A 20,495-nucleotide genomic window follows, 5' to 3' on the forward strand; every position below is an offset into this window, starting at 1 on the left:
AGTTATATTGGCTAGTTTTCCTTGAAAAGAATCCATTATCACAAGACCAATTTAGATGTGTAGAATTGCACATAGTGGAATTGTTTTTATAACTGTAGTATGGGTTTTTAAATAATTATACTTACAGCTGTAGTAACCCATGGTTTTTCTGTTCTCGTCATTATTCATAATTCAGCAGAAATCTGTCTGTCAGTGAAAAATAAGCATTACCACATTACATCTAAAATAAATCAAAGCCTTTCCTGGTTCTCACGGCTTTGTTGGTTACTCACAGGAAAATAAGGATGGAGGTAACCAAGAAGGCATCCAACTTGATTGTCTTTGTTGCTTCCGGCAAAAGCCTTTTAAATAGTAGGTTAAATTCTTTCCAAGTTGATGGAATTGAAAAAAACCAACAAAACCCCAAGGGCCAAGAGTGGTAAAGGAGGAATTTTTTAAAAAATACCTTTAACTTTCAAGCTATACTATCATTAGCCTATTAGGCAGCATCTTCTTGCCTTGTTCAGTTCACTTTGCTTGTACTGTGACAGCTTAGAAGGAGTGCATCCTCCCCAGAGGGTGGGAAGCTGCATTTTTCAGGTTAGATGCAGGGTGCAAGTCTGCTCTGTGTCTTAGCGGAAACTGTATTATCCTGTAACTTTGAGATTGACCTTGGTTATAGATTCTTTGTTTCCCACTGGTTCATGCTGCGTTTTCCTTATTAAATTTTATCACTCTCCCCCTCTGTCTTGCAGAAAAATGGGAGATTAACCCTTCAGAGCTGACCTTTATGAGGGAATTGGGGAGCGGACTGTTCGGAGTAGTGAGGCTTGGCAAGTGGCGAGCTCAGTACAAAGTAGCAATCAAAGCCATTAGGGAAGGCGCCATGTGTGAGGAGGACTTTATAGAAGAAGCTAAAGTGATGATGTAAGTTACTGTGTTCTTTCTGGTTCCTCTTTTTGTATTAAAAAGTGGCCCCTCCCCAGCTAATACCCGCCGTGGTTTCTTTTCCTTTAGTGACTATGTGTATGCTTGACTTCCCTCCCAGGAAACTGACACACCCGAAATTAGTGCAGCTTTATGGTGTATGCACCCAGCAGAAACCAATTTACATTGTTACTGAGTTCATGGAAAGGGGCTGTCTTCTGAATTTCCTCCGACAGAGACAAGGTCATTTTAGTAGAGATGTGCTGCTGAGCATGTGTCAAGATGTGTGTGAAGGGATGGAATACCTCGAGAGAAACAGCTTCATCCACAGAGATCTGGTAATGATAAACTACCCATATTCCCATTCATTGGCTGAATTCCTTTGTAACATTGGGTCAGCAAATGAGCAATGATATATTCATACTCAATTTTTGTTCTCAACTATATTTCACCATTACTTTCAAACTTGGTAAGATTAACTTGCCCCATAATTTTAACAGAAAGATCTTTATGCATACAATCAATACATAATTATATAGGCAACTGCATAAATAGTACATAATTACATAGGTGATATTTCCAAGTAAGTTTTCGTGCATTAATTATTTGATCTCCATAAGAGATTGCTTCTCGGCCTTTTGGCTAAGATCAAGTGTGATCTCCATAAGAATTCCATGAGATAGCTAGTCATAACAGATTTTTCTGACCATCATTGTTTTACAGATAAGAACATTAGCTCCAGAGAAGTGAAATGACTTGCATTTGGTGATAAACGGGAAAGTTAAGGGTTGATTCATCCTTTGACTAAATCCTAATCTCTTTTCTACCTTATACACTGTAAGCGGAAACTAGAACAGAAATCCTTTGGGTCATTTTCTTTACTCTCAAATCACTGGGAAAAGATGGAGGCCCCTGTTAACTCCTGAAAATAGAAAAAAGTAATCTTTTATTATTGGTTCTAAATTATTATGATGGACACACTTCTTAATTTTCCCTCTCTTTTACTCTATTTTTCTCCCTCTCTCCATTCTTCTTTTCTTTCTCGTTTTCTTCTCTGCCTGTTCTTCCCAAATGTGTCTACTTTCAGCTTTTGCAGAACCATCAGTCCCTGTTAAACCTCGAAGATGTTTCTTTCACCAAAAAGAATGTGATTCTCACCTGGGACTCTTCCATATTTTCATTTTAACTTTCTTATCATGATCTTAGAGTAAAAGCTTTTAGCTTTTCATCATTGAGTATGATGTTGGCTGTGGGCTTGTCATACATGACTGTTATCATGTTGAGGTACATTCCTTCTGTACCTAACTTATTGAGAGTATTTAATCATGAAAGGATGTTGAATTTTGTCAAATGCTTTCTCTGCATCTTTTGAGATGATCTTATGATTTTTATCCTTCATTGTGTTAAAGTGATGTATCACATTGATTGATTTGCATATGTTTAACCATCCTTGCATCCTGGGAATAAATCTGACTGGATCATGGTGTATGATCTTTTTTTTTTAAAGACTGGCACCTGAGCTAAAATCTGTTCCCAATCTTCTTTTTTTACCCCTTCTTCTTCTTCTTCTCCCCAAAGCCCCCCAGTACATTGTTATATATTCTAGTTGTGAGTGCCTCTGGTTATGCTGTGTGGGACACTGCCTCAGCATGGCTTGATGAGTGGTGCCATGTCTGCACCCAGGATCCAAACCGGTGAAACCCTGGGCTGCCAAAGCGGGGCAAAGGAACTTAACTGCTTGGCCATGGGGCCAGCCCCTGATCCTTTTAATATGCTGTTGAATTCTGTTTGCTAATATTTTGTTGAGGATTTTTGCATTTATGTTCCTCAGGAATATTGGCCTATAATTTTCTTTTCTTGTTAGTGTGCTTGTCTGGCTTTGGTGTCAGGGTAATTTTGACCTAATAAAATGAGATTGAGTGTGTTCCCTCCTTTTATTTTTAGGAAGAGTTTGAGATCTCAGGTTTGGTGTTAATTCTTTAAATGTTTGGTAGAATTCACCAGTGAAGCCACGTGGTCCTGGGCTTTTTTTTCATAAGACCGTTTTAAAGTTCGCATTATATGATTGGGGCAAAGGATTTTGTAAAATAGAAGATGTGTTATGTATAACTTCAGTTATTGTTGTTATGCTCGGTGATAACAAAGAACATCTCTTTGTCGTGTTGAAACTTGTGAACTAAGCACCTTCCTCTTTTTGTACTTTTAAAACTGATGAAAATGGAATATCTACATCAATATGGGAGACTACCCCTGTCCATACAGACCATATCTTGGTGAAAGCAATTTTGATATGTTTGTGCCCATGATGTTGACATTATTTTGGTAGGTTTGTGTCACCCCTTAAGGGAAGATTCTGATGCTCCTGTGTCCTGGGCAAAGAATTCTGGTGACCATCAAGTGAAAGCATTGTAGGGTATCTTCATAGAAAGATGGAGGCATTTCAGGGAATGGATATTAACTGTCATTTTAGAAGAGACTCTTAAAATGCATTCAGTAGGAAATAACATCCTGTCAGTGGAATTGCCGCATACAGAAAATAAAATTCTGAAATGTCAGGAAGAAAAATACTTCTTAGTCCATGGGTTATGGTGTTAAAAAGATTATTATCATGTCAGCTTTCTGAGAAATACTATGTCTTTTTACCAAACTGTTTTCTTGAACCTTGTAACCTTAAGGAATGGGCAAGAAAATGTAAATGAAATAATCCAGAATCGTATTTGAGCAATTTAGTATATCGTGTTATAATATACTGGAAACATGATAAACGACAAAGCAGACTATGTTACCATGGCTGCTGCCGTCACTGCTTGGGATCGGGACGAACAATCACTGAGCAAAGCCACTGGGTAAAAGATTGTTCACCCGTCACTTTGCTGGTTGTTGCTAAGCTCACTACTAAGTACCTGGATTAAGGACTTCAAGAGATGTTGTCACTATCAATAAGAAAATCAGATAGTTTAATAAGAATAGAAATGGGAGGGAAAAAAGCTGATTGCCCCTTCTGTAAGTCCTCATTTAGCTATGGCAGTTGGTGAAGATTATGTAACAATGTCTTATGGCACATATGACTTTCCACCTATCTTTCTCTCTGTTCTTTCAAATAATATGTTGAAGACATTTCTATAGGGGGTAAAAAAAATTTGTAGAGACACCTCTGCAAGTGTTGACTGGGTTACACTAAATTTAATATAAAAGGAACTTAGATTTTTCTATTTTTATTGTGGAACTTTGTAACTAATATGCCATTATAATGTTTTCCAGGCTGCCAGAAATTGTCTCGTAAATGAGGCAGGAATTGTGAAAGTATCTGATTTTGGAATGGCCAGGTAAGGCTGAGTATATGTGAACATTTTCTATAAATTTTGGATTAAATTAATGTAAGACCGTGACCTTTACATGAACAGTAGAGAAAGCCTGACTTTTTCTTTGCAGTTTGTCAACTTCTTCCTCTGAAGCCTATTTAAGAGCTGTTTTGAAACATCTTTTGTTCCTTTAGCAAATATTTGTAGTACCCATCATTTTTATAGGGGAACAAATTGATTTTTCTTCTTCTTAGTGTTTTTGGTAAAAGGTCATAAAGAAATTAGATTATTTGTATTTTGAAAGATTTCTTTGTGAGTTTGTCTTTTTACCATTAGTTTTGGCTTTTTCTCAGGTAAACTGTTGAGAAATTATGATTGCTTAATGCTTTATTATATAGCTTTCGGTGATATGCACATTAGTTTGTAGAATTAATAAGCATGGGAACAATCTGCACTGATGAAGCAAAAAGGGAATGTTGTTAGCTGTTCTGAGATAAATAAATTGGTTAAAATAACCAAGTATGCATTGTGTTAATTACTGTTAATAATTCTCTCCACTAGGTGGTAGTATAGCCTGTTAAATACGCTACTTTCTTTTTTCCCCTGCTGTGGATTAGGTTTCTAGAATCTTTTGTTTTCACAGCAATGTGTTTGGGGGTAAAGTTGTTAGAATACCCAAATCTATAGTGGTTTTTTTTTGTTGTTTTTGAGGAAGATTAGCCCTGAGCTAACATCTGCTGCCAATTCTCCTCTTTTTGCTGAGGAAGACTGGCCCTGAGCTAACATCTGTGCCCATTTTCCTCGCCTTTATATGTGGGATGCCTACCACAGCATGGCATTTGCCAAGCAGTGCCATGTCCGCACCCAGGATCCGAACTGGCGAACCCCAGGCTGCCGAAGCGGAACGTGTGAACTTAACCACTGCGCCACCTGGCGGGTGCCCTGTAGTGTTTTTATTCTCTTAATTTTTGTAGTTTTAGTAGAGTGTTAGAGCTTTAAAAACTATTAAGTTTGTTCTTTTCCTTCTTCTGTCTGTTTGTTCCTTCATCCAGACATTCATTCTTAAAGTATTATTGGGACATAGCCTTGCTCATTCACTTATGTGTTGTCTGTGGCTGTTTTCACATGACAAAGACTGAGTTGAGTACTTGTGACAATCTAAAATATTCATTATCTGGCCCTTGACGAACAAAGTTTGCCCACCCCTATGATAGAGATAGCTTGAGGTGGGTTGTGGGGGAGTTGAGTGATGGTGTGGGGCGGCGTGATGGTGGCTACTTTAAACCTGATGCTCTGGAAGGACCTTTGAGACTGGGATATTTGAACAGAGATGAAAAAGGCAGGAAGTAGCCAGGTAGGTGAAAATCTGAGGATAAAATATTCCAAGTAGAAAGAACGGCATGTATAAAAACTTGAAATCGGGGACAAGCTTGGCCTGTTCAAGGAATGGAAAGAGGGCCAGGGTGGCTGGCCCATGGCCAGTGCGAGGAACAGTTATAAAGGAAGGTGAGGACCAGGTCGTACAGGCTAAGTTTAGGTCCTAAGGAAACTCAGGCCCAGGGAGGTTAGAGAGCTGTTACTGTCAGAAAGCTGACTGTGAGGACATTAATTACCCACTGCTCCGTATTTGCTTTATATGAAAATGTTTGGTATCTGGCAGGCAGTCCTCTGATTTCACGTTTGGCTTTCAGAAAAATCTGTACTTTTGCATCCACCCCTCTAAAATACTCATCATTCACTAAATTCAGGCTCCCCTGACTGACAAACAAGTTGATCCCAGCCCATGGTGGTATTGTCACCATCTTTGTCTATACAGCAAAGGAAGTTTGTGCAGTTCTTTGAATATTTTCTCATGCAGCTTTTAGAAATTAACTTTTTTTGTTCATATAATACATAAACACATTCCTGTTGTAAATACACACTGAACACATTACAGAAAGGGCTGAAGTCTCCATATTTACCAGCCCAATTGAAGATCCTCCCCAGAGGTAGCCAGTGTTACCAGTTTGTGTGTGTTCTTCTAGAAGGACGTAAGTATGCTCCCATAGAAAAATTATATAATATGGTTTGAGTGTGTGTGTGTGGGGGAGGGATGTCATGGCATATAAATTTATACTCTACCATTTATGCATGTCATTTTGCAATTTGCTTTTTTCATTTTCTGTAGTTTAAAATTGTGCTCTGAGGAATTGTGGGAGCTAAAAGCACATGTGTCTCCAAACAGTTTGCACCACTTCCTTTAGAGCAGCTCTGCTTTAGATGTTTTATTTGTGGGGCTTTCGGGTAAGATTTTGTTTAAAGAACAAATTGCTTTCAAAAAAAGTTTGCCAACTATTTTATTCTATTCTGCCTCTGTTGCCTTATAAAGGAGAAAAACAATCAGAAAAATCAAAGTGCAGATACTAATGTTACAATGCATCCATCTCCAGCACTTAAATGAGGCTGAGAGGAAGATGGGAAATCACCAGGCGTGGCCACTGAGGCAAACATGTACCTTCAACCGGATGCTTGTTGGACTTCAGTCAACTGTGTTTTTGATTCTGAGGGGAAAAAAAAGAGAAACAACGTGTACAAAATACAGATTGTAACGCAGAGGTGTAAACCTATGGTGTGTCTTGCTCTAGGTACGTTCTGGATGATCAATACACAAGTTCTTCCGGTGCTAAATTTCCTGTGAAGTGGTGTCCGCCTGAGGTGTTTAATTACAGCCGCTTTAGCAGCAAATCAGATGTCTGGTCATTTGGTAAGACCCGTGGTCCATTTCTCCTCAAATCTGCTCTGAAGAGGAAGTGAATACATCATTTGCTAATCCTTATCCTTTTCCAGGTGTGTTAATGTGGGAAGTATTCACTGAAGGCAGAATGCCCTTTGAGAAAAACACCAACTATGAAGTGGTAACCATGGTTACTCGTGGCCACCGACTCTACCGGCCGAAATTGGCATGCAAATATGTGTATGAGTTGATGCTGAGATGTTGGCAGGAGGTATAAAATTTTTTTGTGCTTTCTTTTTGAATCATCTAAAACACTTAGAAATCTGGGCTTGGTAGATTAATAATGTGTAGTCTTTATAGGCTAATGAGTCGGTGCACGGTTTATATGATTTCAAACTCTAGGTGGGGAGCCAACCCTCTCTACTCAGTTCTGAATAATGGGAAGAAGAATGTGAAGAAGTGGAAAATGCTGATAATTAAGATAATAAATTCAGGCTGCCACCCCACTCCCAAGTGGGAATCCTGCCACAGTTGCCTGAGTTAGGGACTCAGGGAATAAACCCGGAGAAGTAGCTCTTCTCTCAGTGGAGCTCTTGTGTTATTGAAGTGTTACTCTTTCCCCAAAGAGGGTTTTTATCTCCAAACCTCAACTTCCTCAGGTCTCTTTACTCACAGCCTTTGGAAGTTTTCCTTCCCTATGTATTAAGATGTCACTTCGTAGAAGCAATTAGACACCAAGATGATTTTTGAAAGATTATAATAATGTTAGTTAACGTGTATTGTGTGCCTGGCATTATACTAAGCGCTTTAGATTTAGTTCTCAAAATAACCCTTTGAGGTGTGGATACTTTTACTATGATCCCTCTTTGGAGGAGAGTACCAAGGCTCATGAAGTTGATACTTGCCCAAGGCCATGTAGCTACAGAGAAGCAGAGTCCTGTCTGACTCGAAAGCCCATACTCTCGGTCACTTGCTATAACGCTTCCCAAGAGCAGTCATTGGGATGGGCAGAGCCTTCTGGTCAGGAAGTGGTGCTGGGGGAGAGAGGATAGCGTGAGCAAGGGTAAGGAGGTGGTAATGACCATGGTGTGTGTACGTGAGGCTGGAGATTGGTTTGATTGAGCAGAGAGGCCATGTGAGGGTTTTGTGGGAAATGAAATTGGGTAGCGGGGCGGGGGCAGGTCATAGAGGGCACTGCAGATTAGCAGAACTGGATGTTGCAGGCGGTAAGGAGCTCTGTTAGGGTCTCGAACAGGGACACGAAAGCAGTGTGGCAGAAAGGTTAGTCTGGCAGCAGTGCCTGCAGGAAAGGTCTGAGCCATTTGAGACGCCTGCATTTTCCCATCTGAAAGCAATGAGCACCTTGCAATAGTACGCGCTGTTATCTGACTTTGAGCAGTGAGAAATTATGTTTGGAATGGATTCTGGAACCCACCGCTTCTCTTTGATTTTGAATTGTAGAAACCAGAGGGAAGGCCTTCCTTTGAAGATTTGCTTCGCGCAATAGATGAACTAGTCGAGAGTGAAGAAACTTTTGGAAGATAAGTGGTGTTGTGACCAGTGGCTTCCACATTCCAAAGCACGAGGAAGAAATGGCACTTGGTGCTAACTTTTAATTTATTTAGCACTTGGACGTGTAGATTGTTTTACTTATAAAGAGGAAACACCTAAAGGGTTTGCTTCTAGACCAGCATTAGCTCTGTGACTGAATCTTCTGGATTATGGAAATGTTGCCTTGGAGATGGTTATTAAAAGTACTCACACAAGTACTTGAGTACCCACTATGTGCCAGGCACTGTGCCCAGGCCCCAGAGTTTGCCCATTTTCAGGGTGCACACAGGGCCATGTTAGTTGCCAGTGGAAGGCCAGGGAATTTGGGAAGGGAAGGGTATTAGGGCCAGGTTCCAACAACCATCCTCTTCCTTTTGACTTCTACAGAATTCTGGGCCTGGAGTATTGTCTAGAATGTGGGTTCTGGATGAATCAGGAATCCACCTTGGATAACTACCTATCTTCTGTTTTGAAAACATCTGTTTTCAAGACTGCCATTAGTATTACATTAAAAATATTTGTATGCTGTATATATTGTACATATATATAATATATAAAATTATATATTTTATAAGAAACATGAATTGTGTTTTAACTGAAACTTTTTTTTTTAATTTTTTTTTTTTTAAGATTTTTTATTTTTTCCTTTTTCTCCCCAAAGCTCCCTGGTACATAGTTGTATATTCTTCGTTGTGGGTCCTTCTAGTTGTGGCATGTGGGATGCTGCCTCAGTGTGGTTTCATGAGCAGTGCCATGTCCGCGCCCAGGATTCGAACCAACGAAACACTGGGCCGCCTGCAGCGGAGCGCGCGAACTTAACCACTGGGCCACAGCGCCAGCCCCCGAAACTTTTAATTCTATAATATAGAAGCTAACCTTCTTCCGACTAGGGACTGTGCCTTACAGCTGTCAACTCCTTTTCCCCTGGGGATCAAATATTCCTTACTGAAGAGAGAAAAGGCTGGACCCTTCTATCGCTAATGCCCCCTCCTCATTTGGGTAGACTTGTTTGAGGGTGTCTGTCCAGCTTAAGTCCTGACAGGGCCTGTGTTTGGGCTAAGTGATCCTGCCCATGGTATCCACAGCTAATTAGAGTTAGGTGGAAAATTGAACAAGGGGCAATCAGTCGTTTTCCATGTCTTATGAATATGCTCCAGGACGTAGATGCTGTAAGTGGAGGTGCCAGGCTCTGCAGCAGAAGGATCAGGTGACGTTCACTACAACGGCAAGACTCATGAGTGAGCTCAAATTCTGGCAGAGAGACCAGGAAATAGGGAGAGCACAGTGTATTGAGCTGTCTCCCAGATGGTTTTCAGGAGGCCTGGTGGGACTTGGGTTCTTGGATCAGCAAGATTATCTATTACAGCCTCACAGTAGACCTCACGATCAAGTTTGTTTGAGTGGGTTTCTACCCCTTACAGTCTCTGACTAAGACATTAGCTGAGTTAGAGCCTTCCTTTTTCCTCATGAGCCCAAGTAACAGAAACAGTCTCCATCATCGATAACAGAGGCCGTGTATCGCCCCACACACTGCTCTTGGTATTGGGGGTAGAAATCAGAGAAAGACACGAGGCCCTTCTTCAGGAGTTCATCTGCTCTGGGACTGCTGTGGTGTCCGCTGTACGTGAGAGCGTTGTGTGAACACACAGCATTGTTAGCTGCTCTGAGCAGCACCTTCAGTGTGACCCTGGAGAATCATCTCTTTCCCTCTGGTCCATCCATCCACTGAAGGCTGTCTCTTATTCTTCCTTATCCTCCTTATACTGGAAAAAATAAAATACTTATCCTAAGTCTGGTCATAGTCTGTTTGTCATCTTCCTCCTCATCTTCCTATTTAACTTTACCCCCATCACAAAAATGTACAAACCTTTTAACTGAATTATAGTGTGTTCAAGGCGTTGGTCATACTCGAGCTACATCTTTTCTCCTTCCTTCCTCCCTCACCTTGACTCCTCCTGCTTCCCTGTCCCATCCCATCCTTCCCTTTTCACCTTAAGGAGCTATATTCAAAGTGCCAGATGGCAATGAAGAGAGTGAGGAGAAAGTATAGTCCTTTCACTAAGGGTTCCGTATACTGTTGATGTGGAAAATGAGATGGATAATACTTGGCAACATTGGGAAACATTTTCTTCAAAAATCTTTAAATATTTCACTGAAACTTAAAAAAAAGTTTTTATGTAAAACTAAGGCAAAAGGTGAAGTAAAATGAGAAGAATCCACCCAGAATGCTCAAAGAGATCTTAATCTATAAGGCAGGAAATAGGAAGGGCAACACAAGTATGCTGTCTTCATTAGAGTTGTTCCTTTTAGTTTGAATTTTTGGTTATATTTTCCTAGGTGTATTTTTGATTGTTGATGTTGTGTTTATATTTCTTGGCCACGCCCCAGTCACCTTTTAGGTGTGTTATTGGATGGACTTCCCCGCCCAAACAAAAAATAAAGTTTCCTCAAATGATCCCTGAAGTGTCATTAGAGTGGGAAGACAGAACATTCTAGGCTTGGTACTCCAAAACCTAGAATCTAATTCTGTTTCTACCACTAACTGTGTCCCTTATCCTATCTGTGCCACCATTTCCTTCTCTGTCCAGAGAGGTCGTTTGAATTAGTGACTTTTAAGGTTCCTTTTACCAAAATCTTGTGATTTCTTGAAAATGTTGTTTGCTGGAGTCACCTACACAGTTGGGAATGAGGAACTAACAGCAACCACCCTCAGAGATCTGGATGCAGATTACTGAACTTTCTTAGATAGGCCATTGGGTTGTCATTCACACACTTCTCTGAGGTTTTCAGAACAGGAAAATAGGTGGGGTTAACTTTGCCCGTGAGAAACGCATTGGGTGAGCTATGATTTCAGTTGAAAGATGTGTTTTTGTGACGGGTGCACCGCTGAAGAACTCAGGACTGTTTTGTACACTCCCTGCAGAGGTGTAGCCATGATTCTTTCCACCTGTAAGTAAGATGGCTTTGTCATTTCTCCTCAGGGCTTCTTTGGGACATGTTACTTATTCTTGAACACGAGAGGAAGTTTCCTCTAAGGCGTGGGGCCTGTGAAATTTTGAGGATGATTTCCCCAGATATCGTGACAGGGTTTTGTTTGTTATTTAAATAACCATTGTGATGATGTAATTTTAGTAAATGTCAGCATTGAGAATGCAAAAGAAAACAAAACGAAAATGGTGTCCTTAAAGCTGTATGTGTGAGTAGAAATGCAGTTTGGAAAGTGTTTGTTTTTTAGAATAATATTTAGTGTAAAGAACTCCGGGCTGAAGGCTAGGAGACCAAGTTCTAGTTCTGGATTTGCTGCAGCCTTTGGGGGGGGGGGGTGTCAACTTCTTTAGATCAGGTCCCCATCTGTAAAATGGGACTCTCTTTTTGCCCACCTCCCAACAAGATATCATAAAGAAACAATAAATAAAAATGACGGGTCCTTCATGAACTTAATTTTGGAGTTGCTCTGGAAGACTGGTCAGTCCCATGTGCAATTTTTTGGAAGTACTTAATAATTTAGCTCTATCACTCAAAAGGCCGTACCATGCAAGTCATTAAAAAATAAAGAAGAAAAACACTATCTGATTTTAATTCTGGTTGATTACGGAACCCAGCTGTAACGAACTCAGTCATATCAGATAAAAGCAATCAAAGGCCAGCTAAGAAAGTTTTTACATCTCTGACTTTTAACTGTCAATAGGAGAAGCTGATTGCACTTTTTAAATGTCATCTTTTTAAGCCGAATCACATCTTAGGACCTAACGCTTGTCGGTAGAATCTGTAAAAAATAAACTAGGCTATTCCAGTTGTACTGACCTGAATGTAACGTACAGTCTTGATCCACTGGTAGATAAAAACGGGGCTACCTGTTATCAGAAATACAGGCCAAGCAGAGCAAAGCAGAAAGAGCAAAGAAGCAGCAACCTGTGTCCCCACCTCCCACAATGGAGGACAAAGATGAGTAGTGACTTAATAAGAACTTTTTTATTAAAAGCTATGTGAGCATCTGTTCTTCATTTCTCCTGAGGTCAGAACTAGAGAAAAGGCTATAAATTATGACAGGAAAGATTCCGTTATATATAAAATAAATAGTGGTGAGAGTTGAGACAAGGATTAGATTGCCTAAGGGATTAAATAAGAGACTACCTATTGGTGGAGATACTTTGAGGATCATTCTGTCTGGCCTGGAGAGGCGTGGATTTGACAGACCTCTCACTGTCCCTTCCAGCTTCTAATCATTTGACTTGATGGTAAGAATCACCTGTTTATTTCTCCCATAAACCTATCTCGAGGTGGCACCATTTTCTTGTGGGTAAAACCGTGAGTGCTTACTGTTGACAAGAGAAAGTCGAGAGAGGCCTCAAGGTGTATTACTGCTAAGCAAAAAATGTTTGTATGTATTTGCCAGGCCAGAGTCATTTGCCAAATACATTTGTCATTTGAAGAGCTGTTGTAGAAGTCTGGCCTCCTAGGCTGCTGTGGGGCAGGAGGAGATCACTGTGGAGGCTGACCTATTAATCATTCTGAAGGATGGGGAGAGCCTGAGTGAGGAATCAGGGCCCTGCCCCAGTGAGGTTCAGTTGGTGAAATGTAACTGGTATTGCCAGCATTCTACCAACTCACTGTCGCCCTGAGAACAGACCCAGCCCAGGAGAGTCATTTAGAGGACGGGGCCCAGGAAGAAGAGCTGGAGGTTTGAAAAGCTCACCTCTTACCTCCCCTCCACCTCATTTTCATTTAATTTCTCTGCCCTTCTTTTCATCCCAATTTATAAAGTAGAAGGAAAACTAATAATAATTTATATGAGCGGTTCTTAAGTCTTGGTGTGCCTGAAGCATGCCTGGGACGCTGTGAAAATGCAGGTTTCTGGACTCATCTCCAGAATTCGATCTGAGAGTGAGGTACGGACCCCTTGATCATACTGCCTTTCTAGGGCCTCTGTTTTCAAAGCCCTCTCATTCCTTATTGTATTCGATTCCCACACCCACCCCCACTAAGTTCTACCTTCCATTATTATTCTGCATGTGGAGATAAGGAGGGGAGCTGCACAGGCAGTCTCTAAGATGGCCCCCATGGTGTCCGCCTCCTGGTATTCACACCCGTGTGCAATCCCTCTCCTTGAGTAGGAGCTGGACCTAGTAACTCACTTCTTGTGACAAGACTCTGGTAAGGAGGATGGAGTGTTACCTCAGACATTAGGTTGTAAAAAGACTGGAGCTTCTGTCTTAGAGCTCCTGGGCTCGCTGTCTCTTGGATAACCGGCTGCCATGCTGTGAGGGGTCTCAGGCAGCCTATGGAGAATCCTCATCAGGGGGAACCCAGCACCAAGGCCAGCCGACAGCTGTGTGAGAGAACTCGGAAGTGAATTCTCCAGCTCAGTCCAACTCCGCTTAACTATAAGTTCGTAAGCTTCGTGAACTTCCCAACCTTGAGCCAGAGGCACACGGCTAAGCTGTGCCTGGACTCCTGGCCCACACCAACTGTGAGATGATAAATGTTTAAAGCCTATAAGTTTGGAGATAATTTGTTTCCAACAATAGATAACTAATTCAGTGGCAAAAGCAGGGAGAGCCATGGGCCAGAAACAAACTTGGCCGCTTTCACCACCATTTTGCCTCAGGCAGGAGTTGGTCTCCTTTTTTAAAAATAGGCTCAGTGTTAACTGAGTGGACACTAGTACATGTGTCTTTTGTTTCCAAATTAGTACACTTTCATCCCCCTGCAACTGCCGGAAGTCTGTAGCAATAATGATAACCATTTCGAACTACGTCTATAAGGCTTCCATGCCTTCTCATGTGCTAACCTGCAGGTTCCCCTCTTGCTCCTTGGTGAAACCCACCTGGCCAGAATCGTCTGTCCACTTTCTGCCCACTGAGGGTCAGGCAGCACAGCTTCTGACACAGTGCCAGCTGTAACAGTGGGTCTTGTGGCCACACACTTCTTTACATCACAAGCTGGCCAGATGTCTTAGGTGTGCTCCCTGTGAGCTTGTCACGAACTGAGCTCACAGAGAACGATCTTCTAGGAAACGCTGCTCTGAGGCCTTGGAGCCGAGAGGAATTGTGTGCAAGATAACTGCAAAGTCCACCTCACATCAGCTGGTTACTGGGAAGAAATCAAAATTCCTGCATAGTGTAGACAAGGGCATCATGGGGGGCCATCTTAAAGACTGCCTGTGGAATGCTTGGTGTCTTGGGGTTTGCTCTGGCTGAAGCTGTGAACAGACTGAGCAGTCTTTAGGGAGACTGCCTTTCAGCACCCTTTACTCCCTGAAACACCATCTCCCCTGGTGCCCCGTGCCCCATCCAGGCTTCCAATCTCCTCACCCCTTCCCCACACACAGCGCCTCTTCAGGCCAAGCACCATTCTTATCTTCTACCGAAAGCTATTAGTTTACTGTCCCGTGAGCTAGGTATCTCTTGTCTGTGAGTAACCAATGAATACCCCAGTGTAGGTATTCCTCTTACTTTAAGGTTTCACAGACAAGGAGAAGGTCAAAAAACCAGTTTGGGATCTAACATAGGGTTGTTAACTTATTTTGTCAATACATTAAAAAAGATAACATCTCTGGTGACTATCATTTCTTAGAAGAATGTACATTTTAATATCAAAAGGAAACATACACAGGAGTGTTCTTTTAGCATTCCTGTTATGAGTGTCCAGTTAATATCAAAAGGAGGCACACACAGAAAACAAGGATAGTTTAACCCCTCAAATATATAAAGAGCCTAAACTCAGAATGAAAGATAGCTTTCTAAATTGAAAAAATTTCTATGAAAAACTCAGCGCCTTTCTCTCTTTCCTTCTTGTTTTCTCTCTTTCTTTTCCCTTATTGGTGTGAGTTCCTACTTTGGCATCTGGAAAGCCTTTTCTGATGCCTCTTCAGAGGTAAAAATCCATGCTAAAGAAAAGCTAGCTATGTGTCACACCTCCTAGATAACATGGGGTAAGTCCTTTAAAATGTGTCTGTTTCCAAAAAGCCCTTAAGAAACAGATCTAATGGTGGGAATTCATGACAGTAATGAGGCAGTTTGGCCTTTCTGTAAATTTCTGGAAAAAAAAATAAGGCATATCTTGTAGTGAACTTAGAGGCTCAGCTCTAATCACCCAGAGCCATTTTTCCAAAGCCACAGGTTTTCAAGGGTGTCCCACTCTCCCCGCCCTTCAGCTGCAAACGCAGCTAGCCCCAGAATTCCTGTCTTAACCCCACGACCTGGAACGCGTGGGTTGGGCGACTAACCGGGTCTTTGGTTCAGGGCAGCTCCTGAAACTGAGCCAGTTATTCATGTTTTCAAATAAAAATCACCAGCCATCTGCCAGTTATTATGACCAAATTCAGTAGGAATGAATTTCACTTGAGGCACTGATTCAGAACGAAACTCTGACATCGGAAATGCCAGGGGATGAACGCGGGGTTACGCTGATGTAAACCTCAAAACATTAGAAGCGGAAGGAACGCCATCAGTTTTGCTTTCCAGACAGCAGCGGCCACCAGCTTTTCATCTGACGTTTATTTGTTGTGCTGAAAGCTGGCCTTGGAAGCTGTTCTCAGAAGTGGCGCTTCTCACATTCGCTCCCTTCCAGTGCCCCCTGGTGGAAACCCTTTCCCAGACGCAGCGCGGCTGTGGCCGCCCACACACGTCCGGAGGTGGAAGGAATGCTAACAGGAGTCTCGCACCGATGAGAGAAGGGGGGCAAGCCTTCCCAGAAGAACCTGAATACCAAATACAATGAGATGTTCGACCGCTAACCAATGAGAGACGTACGACTTCCCAAAGGTCACAGAGATTACGACGGGATGCGATGCCCTTTTCCTGATTTGTTGGTACATGACACACAATTAAAGATATTTGCTGGGGAATAAGCAGATGAAAAGAACAGCGCAGATGTGAACTTGGGAGAGGAAGCTCTGGCTCCTTCCTGTGATGATCCTCAACCCTGAATGCATCCTTCCAGCGGGCAAATAGTCACTGGCCATCTCTGGGGCATTTTAGTCTTTTCTGGCAAAGGCCCTTGATATGAGTTTCTGCCTGAACTGGGAATTTTCCGAAGGTGCAGAACAGCTTTCTCTCTGCAGATTAATCAGCAAAACAATTCCAAGAATGTTTTCTGTAATGACAGGATGCCTGTGGAAGTGACTCTCCGTTTATTCACTCACCTGGAAGACGTGTGATGCTGTGAATGGAAAGTGACCATGAATCTAATGATCATTGCTACCTGCTTTGGAGTAAGTGCATTCTTCAGTCTACCACTAATGATGCCTAGTGTCTTGGAAAGTCATGCCAAACAAAGGAACACCAGGGAGCTGTTCAGCTTTCACGATTTACTTTCACTCACTTAACAATGATTTATTAGGCAGCACCTGTGCTGGCCAGAAGGGGTAGAACCGTAAACAAGGCAGAAGTTGGCTTTCCTGCTCCTAGCTGCTCTTCGTCTTCAGGAGAGAGAGAACAAAAACTGACTGTAATTAAAGCAGTGGTGGCATAGATCTGTATACTTTTATTTGAAGGCAATTATCTTTGCTATTGAATCAGGAAAAATGTGTACTTTTGAAAAGGCTTTCTCCTAAATTCCAGGCTGCGGAAGAGAGCAAAGGTAATGAAGGAAATGTCGTTGGGTTCAAAATCCACTCTACTGGTGTGTAGTCTTGTATTGTGAGTTCCGTGAACAGGGGAAGGCCATTTCCTAGTCCCCAGATATCATCACTGCCTGCTGACTGATACCAGCAATTTCTCTTAGAAAGTTCTGTGTATTTAAATTTAAGATACTATGGTGGTTAATTTTACGGTTCAACTTGACTGGGCCTTGATGCCCAGATATTTGATTAAACATTATCTGGATGTTTCTATGAAGGCGTTTTTTTTATTTTTCTTTTTTTAAAGATTTTATTTTTTTCCTTTTTCTCCCCAAATCCCCCCGGTACATAGTTGTATATTCTTCGTTGTGGGTCCTTCTAGTTGTGGCATGTGGGACGCTGCCTCAGCGTGGTTTGATGAGCAATGCCATGTCTGTGCCCAGGATTTGAACCAACAAAACACTGGGCTGCCTGCAGTGGAGCGCGCGAACTTAACCACACAGCCATGGGGCCAGCCCCTCTATGAAGGCGTTTTTTAGGATAAGATTGACGTTTAACTTGGTGGACTTTGAGTTAAAACAGATTACTTTCCAATATGTGGGTGGGCCTTATCTGATCAGTTGAAGGTCTTCATAGACCAAGGACCGACTTCCCCTGAGCAAGAAGGAATTCTGCTAATAGAGTGCCTTTGGACTCCAACTGCAGCTCTTCCCTGAGTCTCCACCCTGCCAGCCCACCCCCTCAAAGTTTGGACTTGCCAGTCCCCACAATTGTGTGAGCCAGTTCCTTAAAAATAAATCTCTCTGTTCACCCTAATACAAGTGTCATGCTTACAAACATGAAAATGCCTTTAAAAGAAGCACTGCAATACAGGCTTACTATTCTATCTGTTTACTGTTTCATTAACACCTTGCCAAGAATAACTTTCAGAGCCTCTTCTGAAAGCTGTTTTGATAGTGGACAGAGAGCCCATTAGAGTCCTGAATGAAGGGAATATTTGCCTTTGAGTCAGGGGTAGAGAGAATGGGCTCAAACAGAGGAGCTGGGGGCTAAAGATCAGCTTTGGCTTACTTGGCCTTCTTCCCCTGTTTTGTCTTCGGAAGGAGAACCACATCTGCTTTTATCTGTTTACCTTAAATATAGCCTGCGAGTACCCAAACAATAACTGCTGAATGACTCCTAGGAAACCGGGTGAGGGAAAAGGTTGGAAATTAAATGAATAACTGCTGTGTTCTAGGAATTTCGCCTCTGCTATCTTATTTAACCTTCTCATCCAGAAGAATAATCTTGTTATTATGCTCATGGACTCTGAGCCAAACTCTCTGGGCTTGAATTCTGGTTCAACAACTTTTTAGTTCTGTGGCTTTGGACAAATTATCGATCCTCTCTGTTACTCAGTTTCTGTATCTGTAAAATGGAGATGGTGATAGGGCCTATTTCAATGTGTAGGGAGTAAGTTAGTGTAGTATGATGAGATCACAGTGTAGTGCCTGCGTGTGGTGAGGGCTGTGTTGGTAGGAGTGGGGAGCTGCCTTTCCTAGAAGATAGATTTTATTTCCTACATTTTCCAGATGAGGCTCCTATGTAATTGCCCAGAATCCCCCTCCTTGTTGCTACAAGAAAGTGGAGCCATGATTTGACTTCTGGTTAGTCTGACCCTAAAGCCTGCCCAACTCATGTGCTGTCCTAATACAGAAAAAAATGAGAGAGATTTTAGCCATCTCATTTGTTATCTCATGGTTTGATGCTTGATTTTGGACAAGCTTTTTTTTTTTTTTAATATATCTAGAACAAAAGGTTTAGACTTAGGACCCACTACAAGTGCTAGCTGAAGCTCCGGAAGCTCAGCGTTCTTCAGCTTTGCTCTTCCACTTAGTCAAAAGGTCGTGGTCAACCTAGCTTTCTCTGTGGCCAGCATCGAGCTGAGATGCTGTGGTAGAAGGAGTTACTGAAAAGTAGAGCCCTGATGTAATGTGATGGTGTGATACTGGTGCGGCCTTAACAGCTTCTTATTGAGTTCTTGCTGTGTGCCAGGCACTGATGCTAGACACTACGGACAAGACAAAAAGTAGAAGATGCAGTCCCTGGAAATGAAAAGTTTGCAATCTAGCTCAGTGGTTCTCAACTAGGGGGTGATTTTGCCCCCAGGGGACTTCTGACAATGCCTGAAAACGTTTTGGTTTCACAACTGGGAGGGGAAGGTGGGTGTTAGAAGGGTGAGGGGGTGTGGCTGCTGGCACCTAGTGCATAGAGGCCAGGGATGCTGCTAAACATGCTGCAATACAAGACAGCCCTTCACAACAAAGAATTGTTCAATCTAAAATGTCACTAGTGGTGCAACTGAGAAACCCCCTGAATGCTGAAGCCTACACACAAAAATTTAAAAGACCATCTCAGGTGGTACCGAATTAAGAACCACAGGGCAGGGCAGCTCACATGTGCTCTGGGAACCCAAAAGAAGATTAGATGGGAGTGGGTTGCAACGGAGGCCCTTTTCAGACCAGAGGCAGAAGTGTGTGAGGTGTCTGTGAGGATAGACCAAGTGGAAGAAGCAAGTGCAAAAGGAACTGGTGAACACTAAGAGTTGGGGGGGGAGGGGAGGGAGGTTGGCCAGATTATGAAAGGCCTTGGGAAAATATAATTTTTTTTTGTTTTTTGTTTTGGCTGAGGAAGATTCACCCTGATCTAACATCTGTGTCAATCTCCCTCTAGTTTTCATGTGGGTCGCCACCAAAACATGGCTGCCAACAAGTGGTGTAGGTCTGCACTCGGGAACTGAATCTGGGCTGCTGAAGTGGAGCATGTGGAACTTAACCACTAGGCCACGGAGCTGGCCCCCAAGATATAATTTTGACATCATATGTAGTCAAGTCTTTTTAGATGCTGAAGATGTGGAGCAGTTGGTTGAGACAGACTTTTAGGGAAATGAATAGATAGAATGGATTGAAGGAGAGAGAACTCAGAGGCAGGACATTTGGCCAATTCATTCAGTCCATGAATAAACCCTGGTTGCACAACGGTTAAGAGCAGGGTCTCTAGAGTTAGCTGCCAGGTTTCCAGCCCTGGCTGTCCACTCACTAGCACTTTGACTCTCAGCAGGGTGGATTCTCTGTATGTTTCAGACTCCTCGGCTGTAAAGTGCCACCTACTTCATAGGGTCATTGTGAGGATTAAATGAATTAATGCAGAAATACAGGTGTGGGCTGATGAGGGCTTGGACTAGGTTGGGAGCAGAGGAGATAAGAAGTAAAAAACCAAACCATTTGAACAGATTAATGGCAGATTGGATATAAAGGATGGAGTTCAGGAAGAATCCAAGGTTTCTTTGGTGGACTCATACCCAGACATGGGAAAATTGGAAAGGGGAACTGATAGAATAGTTTTCTTATTGGGGCTAGCAAGGAAGATGATAATTCTGGTTGAATAAAAGATAAGACAGTGGCTGAGTTAAAAATAAAAT

At 42.2% G+C, this 20,495-nt stretch overlaps 2 protein-coding genes across 12 annotated transcripts in view; both read left to right on the top strand.

Annotated features, from left to right (window-relative positions):
* TEC (tec protein tyrosine kinase) overlaps positions 1 to 9,056 on the top strand; it is a 123,649-nt gene extending 114,593 nt beyond the window's left edge. For all 6 annotated transcript variants that reach the window (XM_014857120.3, XM_014857119.3, XM_070505934.1 and 3 more), the window contains 6 exons: positions 735 to 906; positions 1,028 to 1,244; positions 4,168 to 4,232; positions 6,833 to 6,951; positions 7,035 to 7,192; positions 8,383 to 9,056. In XM_014857120.3, coding sequence (XP_014712606.1) covers positions 735 to 906; positions 1,028 to 1,244; positions 4,168 to 4,232; positions 6,833 to 6,951; positions 7,035 to 7,192; positions 8,383 to 8,466 — 815 coding nt within the window. In that variant the 3' untranslated portion in view covers positions 8,467 to 9,056. The remainder of the gene's footprint in view (positions 1 to 734; positions 907 to 1,027; positions 1,245 to 4,167; positions 4,233 to 6,832; positions 6,952 to 7,034; positions 7,193 to 8,382) is intronic.
* A 2,181-nt stretch (positions 9,057 to 11,237) lies between these two features.
* Positions 11,238 to 20,495, top strand: part of TXK (TXK tyrosine kinase) — a 62,551-nt gene continuing 53,293 nt past the window's right edge. The window contains exons 1-2 of one of the 6 annotated variants that reach the window (XM_070505937.1): positions 11,330 to 11,421; positions 16,582 to 16,687. In XM_070505937.1, the coding sequence (XP_070362038.1) occupies positions 16,642 to 16,687 (46 nt within the window). In that variant the 5' untranslated portion in view covers positions 11,330 to 11,421; positions 16,582 to 16,641. Of the gene's footprint in view, positions 11,422 to 16,581; positions 16,688 to 20,495 lie in introns of all 6 variants that reach the window. The other 5 variants (XM_070505938.1, XM_070505940.1, XM_014857122.3 and 2 more) reach the window with 5 other exon arrangements.

The sequence above is a fragment of the Equus asinus genome, chromosome 3 (genome assembly GCF_041296235.1).
Source record: "Equus asinus isolate D_3611 breed Donkey chromosome 3, EquAss-T2T_v2, whole genome shotgun sequence".
NCBI classification, from domain to species: Eukaryota; Metazoa; Chordata; class Mammalia; order Perissodactyla; family Equidae; genus Equus; species Equus asinus.